The sequence below is a fragment of the Temnothorax longispinosus genome, chromosome 1, assembly GCF_030848805.1.
Source record: "Temnothorax longispinosus isolate EJ_2023e chromosome 1, Tlon_JGU_v1, whole genome shotgun sequence".
NCBI lineage: Eukaryota > Metazoa > Arthropoda > Insecta > Hymenoptera > Formicidae > Temnothorax > Temnothorax longispinosus.
Window position 1 is genome coordinate 25715890 of NC_092358.1, and position 17221 is coordinate 25733110.

Consider the following 17221-nt stretch of genomic DNA (forward strand, 5'->3'; position numbering starts at 1 on the left):
AACGTAGTGCAATAAGTTAGAATGAAACAAATATCTTTCTTTCATTCTAACTTATTGCACTAGTTCAGAAGTGCAGCTAAAACGAACAGGCCTCGGTCTGTTTTCATTTTCATGCAAGTGAGAAGTGTGAGGAGGTTATCCCACGAGGATGAGCGTCTTGAATTTGTTGCCTGCGTTATCGCGGTAATTACGCACGATGACATTTTAATTATCTAAGTAATAATATTAATCTAAATTCATTGATTGAAATAAATTATTAAATAATAGTTTAAATAATTGGTTTCGATAATATGATTTACGTTGTCGATGTGACTCGACCGTAGATTGTACAGCAACATTAAAGTAAGTTTGAACGTTTGGTAGAAAGAAAATTGATCTCCTGCCGTTTTTTCTTTCAGATTATCGGTGCACGCTATACCTGGCGTTCGAAACATCTCGGCATGCACCAATCCGTTGTATTTCAGAGTTAGCAGCGTGCTTTTGTAAGTTGCCATTGTATATTTCTTACAGTATCTTACATACATATTATAGCGATATACAATCATGTTGTAATCCTCTTTATTCGTTTTATAGAGGAGAACCATTAAAGAAAAAGAAAAGAATAGACCCCGCGATTATCAGGGCACGAGAAGAAAGAAAGAAGAGGAAGTTAGAAAAGCAAATTCGTAGGTTACAGAAGCAAGCTAAGCAACTGAAACCAGTCGACGAGTTGGAAGTGCCATCGAAATTAATAGATGAAAGGCAGTAAGTTTTCCGTGCACGCAAGCATATTGTATGAGACAAATTATATGCAGGATGAATATAATTAATGAATAATTTTGTATTGTTCTTATATCTATGATATATTAACTGTGAAAATTGATTTAAGGCAAAGGCTGCGGAAGCTTCCGCCGATATCGGAAGAGGAAGCGGAGTCCAGAGTTTTGTTGCAAAAGGACTGGAACAGATATAAAACTCAACAGCATTTGGTTACCGTTCAGGCGATAGATTCTATCTTTTATTCGCAGCAAAAAGCACTCGACGAACTGAGAGCGGAATCAGAAGACCTGTATCAAGAAGCGATACAAGTAATTATTAATTTTACTCGGACAATTAAACTGAGCATGATTACTTTTTGTCCCGTAGTTATAAATAATTTTCCATAAGAATCTGTTACAGCATAATTTAAATTCATACGTCTATGTTTTTAGATGGATTTAGGGCTTTTACCGTATACAGCGAAAGGTCCGTTAAAAACGCCTGCGATAGAAAATTACGACAGTCCCGATGGCGAATATATAAACACCACTCGGAAGTTTGATGGAGAGGAATGAGCGTTTGATGCTGTACAAAAGAATTTGGAGAGATTTCACTTTACACCAGAGAATACGTACAAATACAACATGTATTTCCAGCTCGAAATATGAATTCATACATTTAATAATGTTACATGAATTTCTGGTAGAATATAGAAAGCGATAGAAGCAAATAAACATTTTAATATAAGAAGAAAAACATTTTTTTCATTTACCGCTCAAGTAAGCGACAAATTACTTAAAAAAAAAAAAACGTATAAGATATTGACAGTTTCAGTGGAATAAGAGTTTATTCTATCTGCCGTAACTCCTGAGAAAATGAAGCTTTGTTAGACTACGTTTTTACATGGTGAATATGAGAATTAGGACTACAGAGAAATCTTTTAATACTATTCGATTTCTTAATTGCATTATCATATGGCTTTTACAAGCTTACTTCATACGATTTCTAAGAAACAAATTGTAGCGTACAAAACTGCGCTATTTTAAAATCTTACTCTATTAACTCTATCGACAATTTGTTGCGAAACAATTTTCCATTATTTCAGATTGTAACAAGCTGTTTTGATTCGTGCAAAACGCAACGGAAAAAATACTTAACAAATGTACATATAAATAACGCAGTTCGCAGTTTTTCCCCAACATTACATTAACGATACATTAATGAAAGATAGTAATACAAAATAAGCGTATTTCCATTCGCCGGTTAAAGTTACGAATTACGTGTCGGTCACGAACTGACCGACATAATAACGTGTAATATATTTTTGTATAATCCTAAAAGTTACACAGAAAAAAAAGTGTTAAATCTATAATCTTGAAATGAGAAAAATTGCCTTAAACGAAGAAAATTTGTTTAAATGAAGGTATTTTATAGTTTAATTAAGAAAAAAAGTTGAAATTGTTATAAAAAGATTACAGATTCTTGCTTATATACAAGTATATAAGTCTTGATTTAACACATCTTTTTTTCTGTGTATGATGTTGATCTATATCACAGTAAAGTATATCTAAAGGAACATGCATTCCCCAGGCGAATATTATCGATATTCCACAATATCGCAAGCTCTTCCCCCCTCTCTGTTTGATTCTTTCCTCGAATAATACAAGGGTTCGAGAATGTCGTCCTGAATCTTCTCTTAAACCCTTCAGAAAACTAAAAAGACGCCGTAAATCTTTTCGACGCCAATGACGTCGTAAATCGAAATATATAAAAGACGGCGTAAATCTTCCAGACGCGAAATGTCATCCACATACGTCTCCCTCTTCCCTCGTCTTCTTCGACACGGCGTGTTCCGAGAATCTCGTAAATCTTTCTGGAGGCAATTAAAAGAGTATATATATTTCCCGACGTGTCGTTTAAATCTAGTCGAACTTGAGCTCGCGTTTGCACATGGGACATTTGTCGCTGGTCTTCAAGCATTGTCGCAGACAGTCCGCGTGGAAAAGATGATGGCAGGGTGTCACCCTGGCCTTCGTCATGCCGCACAGGCACACCGCGCACACGTCGTCGAACCTCTCGATTTCCTCGACGGTCGCCTTCCTGTAGCGATTCAGCACCTCGCGTTCCCGTCGCAGCACCGCGCCCGAATTCGCCGCCAGTTCCTTCCATCGCAGATACACGTTCAGATACGTGGCGACCATCAGGAACCTCCAAGAAGCCGACGGCAACAGTAGGACGCTGAAGATCGCCGACATGGCGATCGTGAAGCAACGAAGTATCACCGGCGCGTACAGATTCTCGATGTTCTCCAACGCTTCCAGCTGCAGGAAGCCCAGGATCGTCGGGAACATCTCGACGAAAACTTTCTCCGTCGCCGAATAATAAATCCACGTGATCACTGTGTAGATCATTGAGGGTCTGCAAAATATTGAGATTAAATAATTAAAGAGATCAGAAAGACATACACTAAAAAAAAATTTTTTCATATTTAAAAAGCCATTCTTGACAACTCCATACTCCTAACAACATATTTACTTAATATAATATATAATCACATATTTATTTAGAATTAGATATTTTTACTTAATTTAAGTAAAGTAAGTAAAGATATCTAATTCTAAATAAATATGTGATTATATTAAGTAAATATGTTGTTAGGAGTATTCAAGTAAGGCTTTTTAAATATAAAAAAATTTTTTTTTAGTGTACAGATACTTAATTATTATACAAATCGGAATTATTAATTTTCTTTGGAAAACACAAAATATAAGTAGAGAAATTACTATACCAACAAATCTACGAAAAATTGAAAGCAAACTTAATAATATTAATTATATAACAAGCAGAGAGACAATTGTGATATTCTTAATTATTTATGTGGATCAGAGATCCCGATTAAGTTTCTCACTTGTAGTTATCAAGACCTTGCTCCAGTCCGAACACGAGAAGCATGAAGGTCAGTGTGACGACGAACGTCACCGCCTTGGTCCACTCGAGCACGATCTTGGTGGCCGACATCGCGAGATGCTTGATCTTGGATCGCTCAGTCAGGGTGACGTATGGCGACCAGTCCTCCTTCTGGATCAGCTCCTTGATGTAGCTCACACAGTAGGCTATCACGTTGTAGAACATAAGCGTGTACAGGCAGGTCAGCCTCTGCTGCGGCAGCAGCACCTTGTCGGCCAGGATCAGGAACACTATCTGGTTCGCCATGACGGAGAGATTGCGCATCTTTAGGAAGAGATTCTCCGCGCGGTCCACCGGCGCGTACAGCCGTCTCAGGAAGCGATTCAAGGGATGCCAGGCTCTCTTGGCTCCATCTTTTAACATCGTAACATAATCCATACAAAATGAGGAATTTAATTCTTTGCCTCGATGCAGAATACGCGGGGATTTAATTTCCTCGATGCAAAATGAAGAATTTAATTTCACCTTGATGCAAAGTAAAAATATTATTTTTGCCTCAATACACAAAGAAAAGAGATTTAATTTTGCTTCGCGCCTCCATTAATGGTGGTTCTTCAAAGAATGTTGACGTAAAAATAATTTGTAATTGTTGTGTTAGGAACTCGAAAGGCGACTTTTATTTAAACGTTTAGTATAGAACGGGACGGGTCTCTTGACGGTTCTTCATACAAAAGGGAACAAGATTAATGCGGTCTACATGATAACGAAAGAGATCGATGTTCAATCCGGATTTTTCATATCATCGCGCCTTAGAGATATCGGGGATATGGCGTTTATAACTCGAAAATGCAGTCCAGCGCCGAATTTCGAATATTCGCGTTCGAAGGAGCGATTAACTTTAATTTATACTTTGAGATTACAACGTTGAAGAAAGCTTTCTTAATTTATACCTCCAAATTATAACTTGAGAAGCGTGGATTCTCGAAAGGCAATTTTTTACTGTTATAGCTCAAGCCAGCGCGGTGCACCGCCGGCATGATGAAGTAACTAACGCAGATCGATGACTTCAATTTTTATAGCGGCCTTATACAAAAAACGTCTATACGTTGCTATTTACGTTCACCACCAGGCAAAAATCGGATGATCGAGACGAGCGTGAAGCCTATATAGTTCGTTCAATCAATATAATCATATTTTGAGGATACAAATCGGCCACGTGACGGAGGCGATTCGTGAAAGATACAACCTGCCTCCGACTGATTCTCGAACGGTTGAACAAAAACCGTTTATAGCCGCTACCGTCCTCATAATTATCAGGGAAGATTATTTTAACGTTTGCGCTGACGAGGCGAGGATATGCGGAGGCGAGCAAAAAAGAAACGCGCAGACACGCGACATCTCGTTATTATTAAACACAAGAACACATTGATATGCGTTCACCACGGAGATAGATTCCTCCTTCCTCTTCCTCCTTCTCTCTCTCGTCTCGCTCTTTTCCATCGTCACGCTCATCCTTCGGTTCCCGAAGAGGAAAGAGAGCAAAGTTGCAGAGAAGCGATACGATAGGAGCGCGTCATCGTGAGTGATTTTCCAGAGGTGGAACCGACCAACGATCAACCCTTCGTTGAGGATTTTACTGAAGGATGACAGGTTGCTGAATAACATGACAGGGCGTGCTTTACGTTAATAATCGTAAACTTGTTGCCAGCTGATGCTGATAAGCGCGAGCGTGCACCAAAGAGAGAGAGAGAGAGAGAGAGAGAGAGAGGGGGGGGGGAGCAAAGAAAGAGATAGATAAAGAGAGCGAGAGAGTGAGGGGGAGGGAGAGAAAGAGTGAGAAAGAGAGAGCCTCCCTCGGCCACCGTTAATTGAGTATAACGTAATTGACGTGGCTTCGATGAATGATCGACTTCATTTTTAGTAACGAGTCCCAAGAGAGAGCCGGCGAGAGAGGATTTGCATATTAATGGACATTGGACGTCAGTCAGGACGAGTCACCGACGACATGGCGGTGCAGGACGAGACAAGGACGGATGCTGGAGGAGGCGACGTAGCGGTGTGCGGCTACGTGGAACCCGTAGGATTTCACATGGCAACCGAAGGATCTCCCATCCCCCGGTTGGAAGACATCGCAGGACGGAGGGCCTGCCTCTGCTACCTATAAAACTAACCGCGCTCCGTCTCCGGCCGTGCATTGAGCGACTTGGCGTCTGCGCGACAAGGATCATCGCCGATTAGTGACGAGACCAACGGTATAGGCAGCGAGAGGATTCTAGAGTTCAGGTGAGTGCGCGAGGACAACGGTCGTGGTAGACGCGACCTAGCCCAATTCCTCGCGAAGCTCGCGGAACGCGGCTACTTCTGCACTACTCGATTTGTATAGTTTGAACCAATTGACATGTACTACTAATGTTACACTGTCATTCATAGTGTCGAATTATACTCAACTTCGATCGTTTTTAAACACTTCTATAGATCGCCATTGTTCCTACTCAATATGTCGTTAATTTAATTAAACTATATGAAGTTAAAATAATACTACTTTTTGTTAAATTTCGACGCATATGGTAGTTAAAAATAACAAAATGTTATTTAACTCAGGGTATTAGTTTAAATTTCATCCTTTAATATTTAACTGTGTACGCGTTATTATACACTGATTGCGAGTACAATGTTCTAATTAATCCTTCCCGATCCGTCCGTATCGTTCAGCTGAGACTGAAACATATCACGATGCTACATTATACCGCGATTTAAATGTTATTTTTTATAAATTAAAAAGTGGACTACCTATATGATTTAAAATCCTACATCCATATCATCTGAAAAAACCGTTAAATTTTTTTTTAAATAAAATTCAGCTTTAGCCGATGTCGTCTCGGAGCTAAAGAGAGAACCATTGCACCGGTGGTCTCGTTGTTAAAAATTCATTTCGAGTTCCGGAAAGCGATATTCTAGAAGAAAAATGATTCAGATCACAAGGATCTGGAGTGGAAAAGTCGGTTTCCCAGTTTAGTTTGAAGATAAAATCGAGAAGCTAATGTGAAAGTGGAGAGGTCAGTGTCAGAGTATCCGTTCGTACCTTTGGCCGCCTCGGCGAGAGTCTTGAGGGTCGGGACCGGGTACCTGTAATTCGCGCTTAAGACGACCGGCAGGACGAGGGCTGAATACAGGACCGGTGCGGGCGACGGCAGAAGCGGCAGCGGGCCGCGCGGGCAATAGGGCAGAAGAAGAACCGCGCTTAGAAGGCAGACACTTTGCGCCGTTTTCTCCTTGTCGACCGTCAGCGAGTTCGCGCGGACGCGACGCCTCACGCGCGCTATCATACCCATCTCGTCGGTCCTGAAATTAAACAAGAAAAATATAGATTTTTTTCGTCAATATCATTTTCAAGAGTTTTTGTAGGTTTTTTTTATTTCTTCTCTCTGAACATCAAACACACAATAATTTTGAGAGCCTCCCCGATCTTTGTATATTTATCCGCAGTCTAGTATGCGTTGCTTATTTATTACTCTTCGGGAACGTATACTTTGACGTTGTATAGCTAGCAGAAATGATATAATCAAATAGTTTCTCTTCTTCCAACCGGTTATCCTCGATGTACGGAATTCCGTCTCATTTTTCTCGCGAAGAGGCCGTCCAAATTTCAAATATTGAAGCCATTAGATATTATTATAAAATTTTAGGACGCGGTTTTCGAAATGTTATTTATAAATTAAATTTTTTCTTCTCTTTCTTCATAAAATTTCGCACGTTGCGTAAGCATCTGTAACATCATACATCAAGAGAAATGCAATATCAAATACCTCAATTGAATCGTGCAACAAATCAAACGTGTTCTTCGAAATTTTATCTTATTATTTATAAAATTAATTAAAAGTCACATATCTATGTAATATTATAGTAATCATATTTATTATTATTGATGTGAATTATCTAATATCCTCAGGTAGTTTTTTTATTTTATCGATTGTTTCGTTAGGTTGCATAGAAATTTTTTGAAGAACGATCGGCAAACCAAAGTTCAATTAATAAAGTCTAATACATTAATCGCAAGCTTGGAAAATTCGCTAATTGCTTAACGACAAGCTCGGAATTCCGAGAGGAGAACGACATTGAGCACAAATGAGCTCGATCAGCGTGCCATGCCGCCAGAAATCGTTCGCATCGCGTCGCTCTTGGCAAGTCGTCTCTAACGTAGATCTTCAAATCTTCTGCATCACGCGGCTTCTCTATATCGGACGCACTTCAACCTATTTCTAACCGCGAGACGCCTCTCTTCACGCAAAGATTCGTGCCTTCTCTCTTTCCCTCTTACTCTTTCTTGAGCGAGGAAGAGAAAGCGATGTGCTTCCGTTTCGCTTTCACGGTTTACCATACCAATCGTTCTGTTTCTGTATATTTATAGTCTGGTATGCGTGATTTGTTTGTTACCCTTTGAGAATTGGGAACCGCCTATATTTCTTGACGTGAGGGGGGGGGACAGTACAGACGATAATCAAATAGTTCATCTTCTTCCGACTGATTTTTTCTCGAGAATCCATCTCACCTCTCTCGCGAAGAAATCGTCCAATTTCATGAATTGGAATTATTAGGTATTATTATAAAATTTTAACTCGCACACACATGCGATTCGCGAAATATGACTTATTAATTAATTAAAATGTTTCTTTTTCTTGGCAAAATTTCGCACATCCATGATGACGCACGTGCAGAGACACACGTCAGATGATTCGATGAGGTATACGTTGGTCAATGTAAAAATGCGGGGGCAACGTGGCACGTTTGGCACAAATTTCGAAAATTGCATTTTGTGGTTGACACACAATGTTTTGGTTGGGTCAGCAGTTAATAGTAAACATGTTTGTTCGACTTCCGGTGTAAATCTAAAGTGCACGTGCATCGAAAATATTGATCCTGAATCGTTAACAGACGACGACACTTACCACGCGCGTATAAAAGTCGGCTGCTTTCGAATTTTGTCGCAAAGATATAAAAAAAGGTGCAATTTTTATTTCGAATTTTAACGATAAATCTGATTTTCCTTCGTTTTGCTTTGATTTATTCTTCTTGCAACTTAATTGGAAATTCGTTTCACCGCGCGGGTCTCGCCTTTTAAGAAAATGTCTAAAAATAACAGGAGGCAATGTGAAAAATTTCACAAACAGTTTATTTCATAATTCAAAGAGGTATTAAATAGAAATGAAAACATAGGTCATATACGTCAAAGCATATTTAGTGCCAAACGTGCCTACCTATCCGATTGTTGCTCCACGTCTACATTGAAGGTGATCTGTGTACGAAGTAAATAAGACGCAGAATCAGACGCCGCATTTAGCTCAAACCACGCGATGGGAATCTTTAAATATGCAATCATCACAGGCCCGAGGCAATCGGTCCTACGATACGTTTGCCTCGTCCGAGACACGTGTTTACTCTTAATTCTTTATTAAATTTCCTTTACGAATTAATTACCATGAGGTGACTCTGATTATTATTCGTTTCTGATTCTATAATCTTCTCAATGTATCAAAATTTAAATTAAACTGCAACGTTAAAATAGTAAAAAGAGAGAATTACTTGCATTCACACTGATACTATAGACACATAATTATAAGCTAACATAACGTAACATTTTTCTTATATTTAATTTTATTCCAATTGTGATCTTATACTGGTTACATACATATCTAACAGTCAGAGATTTTAAAGAATAAAATTGCATTCAAAATTAAAACATACGACTTCGTACAATATATATTGATTTTTTGATATTTATACATGCAAGACACATAATTTGATTGCTAGAATTAGAACGGATTGAACAAATAAATATCGATGGTGCCCCAGCTTACTCACTTTCAAACGACGATGAAGGGGTATTCAACTCTTCACGAGACAATCGCGAATTTCGGGAACCGAAGAAATTCTTTCTCCTTCTCTCTGGAAACCCTTTAGCTCTTCCGTATTATCGAGACTCGAGATTCACTTTCAAGAGATATGTCTTTGCGGGGTCTCACTATGGAACGACTTCGCCGCTGCCGTTTGTTTGATCGCACACGTCCAAAACGAATGCTAACTGGTACGAGACTGACCGTCCAGTCGGTCTTTGTACTAGCGGAGCAACGAAATAAGACGATGTGTGTACGTGAATACGTGCATGTGACAGAAAATGAGCGAGAGAGAGAGAGAGAGAGAGAGAGAGAGAGAGAGAGAGAGAGAAAGAAAACGAAAGAGTGGAGAAGGGATGGGATAAAGGGTGGCAGAAGAGGGAAGAGATATAATCAGAAAGTAAGAAACGGAGAGAACAAAGAGTGGAGGACGAAGAGATCTAACGGTGCGGAGGAAGATATATAAAAATAAATAAAGGAGAGACCGCAGCGGAAGATAAAGAGAAGAGACAGGACCAACGGGGCGGGTGCGAATACTGCGAATAGAGGAAGAAGGGTATAGACGACGAAACGGAGGAGAAAAGAGCGCGAGATAGGGAGAGGGAGAATTTGGCATCTGCGTCGAGCAACGCAAATTTCTTCGGCTATTCTTAGCAAGCAGAGGCGCGATGTCGCGTCTCATCGGAACGCGAATGTTTTCCGAACCGCGAAAGCTCCCTCGCGGATTTTCTCTACGCGTTATACCCCTACACGATCCGGCTGAATGGAGAACGCGCAGTCCTGTAAAATCATTCGTGATTTTCGACTCGCTATATACGGCAGAGTCACGCTTACAAGCTGTCAGACTGACAGTTCGCGATAATCAGGACTTTCCTGACTTGGACTTTTTTATCGCCTATCATCTTATATGTATTTTATGATTTAGCTACGAGTTTTAAAGACCGTGATTTCCTGAGATTGAAAATTTTGCGTCCAAGAATTAAATATTCTGTAAATATTAAATTTAAAAATTACAAAAATTCTATTATGATTTATTTATTTCTTTTTTTTTTCAGCCACGTGCAAAATATACCGTGTAAAATATTTCAATACTTTGGGCTTATGTGTCATGAAACATTTTCCTCTAAACTGCTATTATAAATATTTATATCGCGCGTAAAATAATGATATTAAAATTTATGTATATTAATTATGTATATTAATTATGCACCCGCAATGAAGCAATGAAACTATAAAAAAAAAAACACGAAACCATTTCGCGCAAAATAAATCTGTGAATAATATACGAAATTATTTCGGGCTAAATTCGATAAGGGTTAATCACACCGTGAATTCATTGAGAATTCCATGCGCCGAATTTCAACGTTGTCTGACGATGCGCGTCATTCACTACTGTCGCGGAGAGCACGATTTTAACCGATGATTCCGCTGATTCCTAGTACCGATGATTGCGTCGGTGTGACCACGGGAACATCAATACGCGCGACCGCCACGTGAGATTAGTTCCGGTGCAATAGTGCCAGCGAAAATAAACAGCGACATTTATTGTTTCTTAAAGAAACGTGGGCCGTATTTGTGCGCCACGTTCCAATTCTTATTTATTTAACACGGAGATTTGCACTCGTATATATTAAACGTAGCGGAGTCGCGTTTAGCGCGCGCGTTGGCAGCTTTAAAATTTCTCTTGTTCGCATTTACACGGTGTTCGCTTTTCTTTTCTAGTAACGCACGAAATCGGTTTATAGCCTAAGAATCGGAAATTGAATTTTGAATACCTGAAAATGCATGTTGCACGTGTCATTGACCCGGTTCTCGCGGCACGTATGTTTTCACTCATCGAGAGGGAATCGGCCAGCCGTCGTCTGGGATAGCTAATTTTACGCCGTCTCCCAGCGAAATTTAGAAAGACTCCGCGGTTCGACGCAATGACCCACAATGAGAAGGATGTAGCATCTCCGCAAATAATCAGCGGTCGCGCTTTTGTGCGCCCCGTAAAGCGTGATATTCTTTCGTTCCCGCAGCTCCCTCTCAAACAAAAGGCCGCGAACACGCAAACCGAACGTAGCCGGTGTCTGCGCGAGACGAAAATATTGCACAAGACGCGCCGTCTGACGCCATATCTGAATTTCCATTATCTTATTTTAATAATGATTTTTTTTTGTGGAAACATGCGCCGATTGCGCATTTGCTGACACGGCTCGAGATACACGATATTAGAACAGCGCATAGATGCGCGCTGACACGAATAACAAATATTGTTCGCGGAATTCGCGGAAAAAATAATTACGGCGCGTTCATCAGGATCGTACTTTGGGTTCGTGCATCTCCGAGAGAGTCCAAAGAGAAAAGACAGTGATAAATACGGGATTAGAAGGTCGAATCAGTGTTGTTTTATCATATTTATTGCGCTTTTAGAGGGATCAAAGTCTCCAATTGCAATATTTATATAGCGGCAGGAAGATTATTATTCTAGACTCCGAAAATAATGACCTACAAACATATATAGATAAGATTGCGACACAATTATACAAAACAAGGAAGTTAATAGATAAGGATTACTACATAATAGATAAGGAAGACAAATGCAAGATAAAGTAAATTCTTTTTTTTTTTTGTCGCACCCACATTTACGCTCGTCGAAACAGAACAACGGAGTAAGTAAAGGAGGCCGCGAGATTCGAGTATCAATGCTGAGTCAGCCGGCGCAATTTCCTTGTTTATGAACGGATGTTTATGAACAGTCGTGGGAGGGAAGAAGGGAAGCCTTGTTCGGCGGAAAGTGGATCATGTGGCCGCGCAAAATGTTTGTGTTTATTATTAGCACAATTGGACAGAATAGCGGGAGTGATCCGCTTGTTTGCTTTTACTCCGAGAAACAACGCGTCTTTTCGGCCAACGAACCCGGGGAGAGTTTAAAAAATCCACCTCTCGAATTTGTTTAGCGCAAAGAGATTCCGCAAAGTCGCACGGTCAGATCGCGTGTGACCGGCGAACCGCGGTTAATGCAAATTAGGATTGTATTTATTTAATCTTACCGTTATAAATTCTGAATTATCAAAGTTCACGCTGAACGTACAGTTACGACAGTCCGAGAAAAATAACCGATAAATCGGTAAACAAAAGCAAAGTAAAGATGAGAGACTAATCGCATTAATGACATATTAATGAGACTAATCATGTATGTTGTGGCTGCATCATCTATTATACCGATAAATATCGTTAATTAAAAATCACCTTATCTCAGCCTTACTTTCACCGCGTCGGGAGATTGCGGAACTTATTGCTGTGCAGTCCGACTTTCCCGGTCGCTTTTAATTTCTCTCGAACTCGGACCGTCTTACGCCGTTCTGAATTTCTAGCAAGCTTTGATAAGCGCTCGATCGAAGGGGGACGGCAGATGCATCAGCGGCGAAGGAAAACAATTGGACCCGTTCCTAAGGCGAAGGAGTTCGGCAATGGTACGCCTTGGTTCGGTTACCCTTTCGCTCTTCTACATTTATCGATAAATCACGCCCCGCGTCACGGAGTCACGGAGGCTGCGACTAAACCGTTTCGCTATATGCAGAGTGGGGACCATCGTGGCGATGTGGGACATCAGTTTTGCCCGTTTAATTCGCGCGACGAGTCGCCGGCACGAACGCTTTTCCGCGGTTCTCGCATCGCGGCTGCAGTATCATTTTCGTCATTATTATCGTTATCATCATCATCATCATTATCATCATCATCATCCATCATCACCATGTTTTTGTTCACTAGCGTTTCCATGGAATAAATAGTATAATCGTGAATCTCTACAGACATGTTAGAGTATCATATAGATTCTACTTCATTGTAGATATGTCACGGTTGATTCTTCACGCTACATTTGATGGCCGTATGTCTTGAAGTGCCTTTATGTCAGACACTGAAGTGCGCATCACCTGGTGTGTTTGTGTTTTGGCGAATCTATCGAGATCCACGCATTTTTTATTCTTCAACTCCTGGATATATGTCGTAAGGTAACACGCGAAGCGACCTTCTGGCGGATAGAAGAACGCCCTTCGATCTCTTACCCAGACCTAATTTTATATACGTGCCTTTTCTCGAACGAATATAATTGGATTCTGCAGCGAATCATTTGTACAACACATTTTTGGTGTACCTCGGAGAAAAAGAAAGAGGAAGAGAAGGCCCGAAATACCATTCGCCCTACGTGCTCGCGCTGCAAACATGTAGCAGCTATAGTGGCACATTGGCGATGAGAGATCGATTTTGCTGGCACGGTGATATCTACCTCCTCGATATTTCTGTCGATTCTGTGCCGGATTGCTGCGCATAATGCCGAGACACTGAAGCGGGGTGATTGAACTCGGTAACTAGAAAGATAATCTGCATCCGTGGCGTTGCGATAATTGGGATTTATGAGAAAATCATTAGTTATTATTTTAAAAAGTGAGACAAATTATTTCCTACGAGAAGCAACCGATTAATTATTAATCATCCTTTACAAAGGAATTATATTCTGCGTAATCAAAATGGCATAAATGGAAACTCGCATTGATATTTGATACGAACCGCGAAAGTTGTTAATTAAGCTAATCAATGAAAACGCAAGGCCGCTTCAGCAGAGTTAAATTGATAAATGTGTCGGAAATGCACTTTTAGTTAATAACTATCGCGAGGCATTGTCATAAATGACAAAAATAATGAATTTTTATTTTTAGTGTAAATTTTATTTTTTTTCCTCGTTATTTAATTCATGCTCCAGCCGCTTTTCGAGATACTGTAGATTCATTCAACTATTATAATTGTAAATACAAGAATCGCCGTCTTCATTATCGAGATAAAGGAAAGGTTCGAAAGATTGATACGTAAAAAGATAATGGTTTAGACATATCTAAGGGTTTTATTCTCAAACAAGAATTTCATCGATTTGATTTTACACCAGCTCGTGTAAAATTCTATTTGAAAAGAAAAGCATGGCGATTCACGTACACGTCGTCTCTGTTTCAGATCGGCGCGGATCACCATGCTTACCTTCCAACTTATTCACGCAATCGTCCTCCTGGCCGCGATCTTCCTGTAAGTATTAAAAACAACGTGTGATAACGAAGTATAAATAATGAATAAAGTTTTACGCAATTATTAAAATGTTACGGCAATTAACGTGATTCTGATAATGTTTCCAGGATCGACAAGTGCCACGCTCATCCCGCGATCGCACAACGGCACGAGGCAAGACCGATGTGTGAGAGCTGCGGCGACCAGTGCGATCAGTGCGAGTTCGGTGTCACAACGTCAACCCTCTGCGGTGTCTCGGAATGCCGAAAAGTGAGTAAGAACGCCCGATTAACGATTACACAATAATACGACACGTTGTCCCGCTACAGAAGATCGTCTTTAACCCTTAAATGCCCCCTGGGGTCCAGCGGACCCCAGACCCTTTACAATGATATATTTTCAAATATTCTTGCCAAAAATGGAGCTCATGCTCCCATTGATGATAGTTGAGTGATTGACCTACCCGTTCGTACACTTAGCAGTACTCAGTTTATTTAATTTTTTATACTATGTTGAAATTGAAATTTTAACAATATAAGCATTTTATTCTCTTTTCTAAGCCTTGAACAACATTGAAAAAAATTGTCATAACTAAAGATCAAAAAAGCAATGAGTAAGGAGACATTTTTCATGCTGGGGTCTTTTAGACCCCTCATGTCATTTACGAGATTCTTGAGAGGTGTGGCATTTAAGAGTTAAGTACCGTACTAAAATTCAAGATTTGCTATAAAGTTGAATAAAATTTCGGTTTCACTTTTTATTTATAAAGTTTCGTATTCGAAGCTCAAGTCACAGTCAGACTTCGGGTTACGTTACAGTTTTTTATTTAACACAAAAATTTCATTTATTTTATACAAAATTTATTTGACGTTACGAAATTTAACATAAATTCGCGCAATTTTTATTTCTGTCTTTATCCTCGACGTTTCGTTGGTCCCGATTTGGGAGGTCGATGAGAATTCCACAAGTGCGCGACGCTTTCGCGGTTATTCTTATCGGCGCCGATTTACCGTAGGGCCCCGGGCAGATTTGCGGCGGGCCAAGCGAGTCCTGGGGCGTGTGCGGCGACGGACTGATCTGCAGTTGCAACCGATGCACCGGCTGCAGCGTCGACAACCTCACGTGCTTCGCGAACACCTGTCTGCCCCATCAGAGCCTGGAGACGCGGAGCTATCTCACGGATATCTTCGGCAGAATCGCCAAGTAAACGGATATACCCAACCCGACCCCCGGATGGACGAAGAGGACGACGGATGGATGAGACGGCGATCGAATGTGAGAGGTGCGAATGTGAAATGGGAAAAGCGGAGAGAAACGCGGATATATATTAGTAATTTTCCGAATTATTTATTGCATTTCACGATGTAATCTCATTAGGTATCTGCCAATTGTGATAGACAACTTGTCGGAGCCCGTCTCTATCATCTCCCCCCGCCCCTCTCCCTCCCCCTTTCCCCCAGGAGACGACGGTGCCCCTTGTCCGTGTATAATGGCATTTCTGTGATTTTTTTAATTACTATGTTATCCCTGCCTTTGTACACGCACGTCTCATATAATAAAACGCGCGCCCGTGTCCGCGCGCTCAGCGAGCGTGCGTCGCCGGCTAGATTGATCTCGTGAGATGTTCGATGAATCATCGTGCATGGTTCTTGGCTGTGAAAGGTAGAGGTAGCGAGGGATGATCGACGGGGTCTACGATTGCGTTTCCCACGCCGGGAAACGCCGAAGAGCCGGGACTCTCCGGACTCTCTGCCGAGAGTCGAAAAGCGTCGCGGTGCAAAGCCGGATGGCAAAAAAATGACGCTGAGAACGAAGTGAGCGAGAAAGATACACAAAAGCCCTCCTCCCCTCCCATATCCCTTTCCCATCCCGTGAAACAGTTAATATGACTTTTGACATTCCGATTTGACATTTTAATTACATTATATATATATTCACGAAAGCTATATCGACACTTCGCATTTATCTTAATATTTATTTTTAATTAATGTCGACGCGTTCAGTTCTTTGAAGAGCGTCGCAGGGAGAGTGGGATCTCCCTGCGAGACGACGGATCTCCCGATAAAGCGCGCTCGGCGCTTAGATAAATATTATCAGTATGTCAATACCGTTGCCTCTCACTAACTGACTGTTACTAATATTTATTAATAAACGCAAAAAAAATAGCTAAATATAGTCAACTTTTTTATCGGCACTTCTCTCGCGCCGATTAGTCATCCGTAAAACGCCTCAGGAACGGCGAGCACCTTTTTAGCGCAGCTCTCGATTAATCCTGCGAAAACTGGACACGAATGTTTCGGCGAACGCCGCCCTATGTAACGGACAACAGAATAAAATTGGTTGCATTCATGTGCGCGTCATTGACGTTACCTTCCCTCATCCCGGATTAATTCGTTTATCCGCGCTCTTGAACGGGACCGGCCTGCTTCATACGCAACGCGCTGAAATGGTTTGTTTATGCCGACTATAAATGAAGATAACTCTCAGCTGTTTGCAAGTAAAAGCGTTCTTCCGCATCTTCTAGATTCGGTATCGCCTCTTCTTTTATTTTAAATATATACTTTTCATTGATATTTATCAACATCTTTGAAATTTCTTTTTTTTTTAAGGAAAACTTGATGTCAAATTACAAACATGATTTAATT

General features: G+C 40.7%; 3 protein-coding genes across 4 annotated transcripts; 2 read left to right on the forward strand and 1 right to left on the reverse strand.

Moving 5' to 3' along the window:
• The first annotated feature begins 40 nt into the window (after positions 1 to 40).
• Mrpl40 (mitochondrial ribosomal protein L40) lies at positions 41 to 1472 on the forward strand. Its single transcript, XM_071791496.1, has 5 exons — positions 41 to 183; positions 399 to 482; positions 574 to 744; positions 869 to 1067; positions 1191 to 1472. Exons 1-5 carry the CDS (start codon positions 149 to 151, stop codon positions 1311 to 1313), a joined length of 612 nt encoding a protein of 203 aa, XP_071647597.1. The 5' UTR covers positions 41 to 148; the 3' UTR covers positions 1314 to 1472.
• Positions 1367 to 10049, reverse strand: LOC139820842 (uncharacterized). Its single transcript, XM_071791419.1, has 4 exons — positions 9505 to 10049; positions 6728 to 6987; positions 3647 to 4058; positions 1367 to 3156 (listed from the first exon to the last, which is right to left on the reverse strand). The coding sequence occupies exons 2-4, from the start codon at positions 6975 to 6977 to the stop codon at positions 2661 to 2663; spliced, it is 1158 nt and encodes a 385-aa protein (XP_071647520.1). The 5' UTR covers positions 6978 to 6987; positions 9505 to 10049; the 3' UTR covers positions 1367 to 2660.
• Qbp-1 (Queen brain-selective protein-1) lies at positions 5767 to 16925 on the forward strand. 2 transcript variants are annotated; one of them, XM_071791531.1, is made up of 4 exons: positions 5767 to 5928; positions 14529 to 14597; positions 14705 to 14846; positions 15592 to 16925. In XM_071791531.1, the coding sequence occupies exons 2-4, from the start codon at positions 14545 to 14547 to the stop codon at positions 15781 to 15783; spliced, it is 387 nt and encodes a 128-aa protein (XP_071647632.1). In that variant the 5' UTR covers positions 5767 to 5928; positions 14529 to 14544; the 3' UTR covers positions 15784 to 16925. The 2 variants fall into 2 exon arrangements, with proteins under 2 accessions (XP_071647632.1, XP_071647641.1); XM_071791540.1 differs by lacking the exon at positions 5767 to 5928 and adding an exon at positions 13681 to 13887.
• Positions 16926 to 17221: the final 296 nt, after the last annotated feature.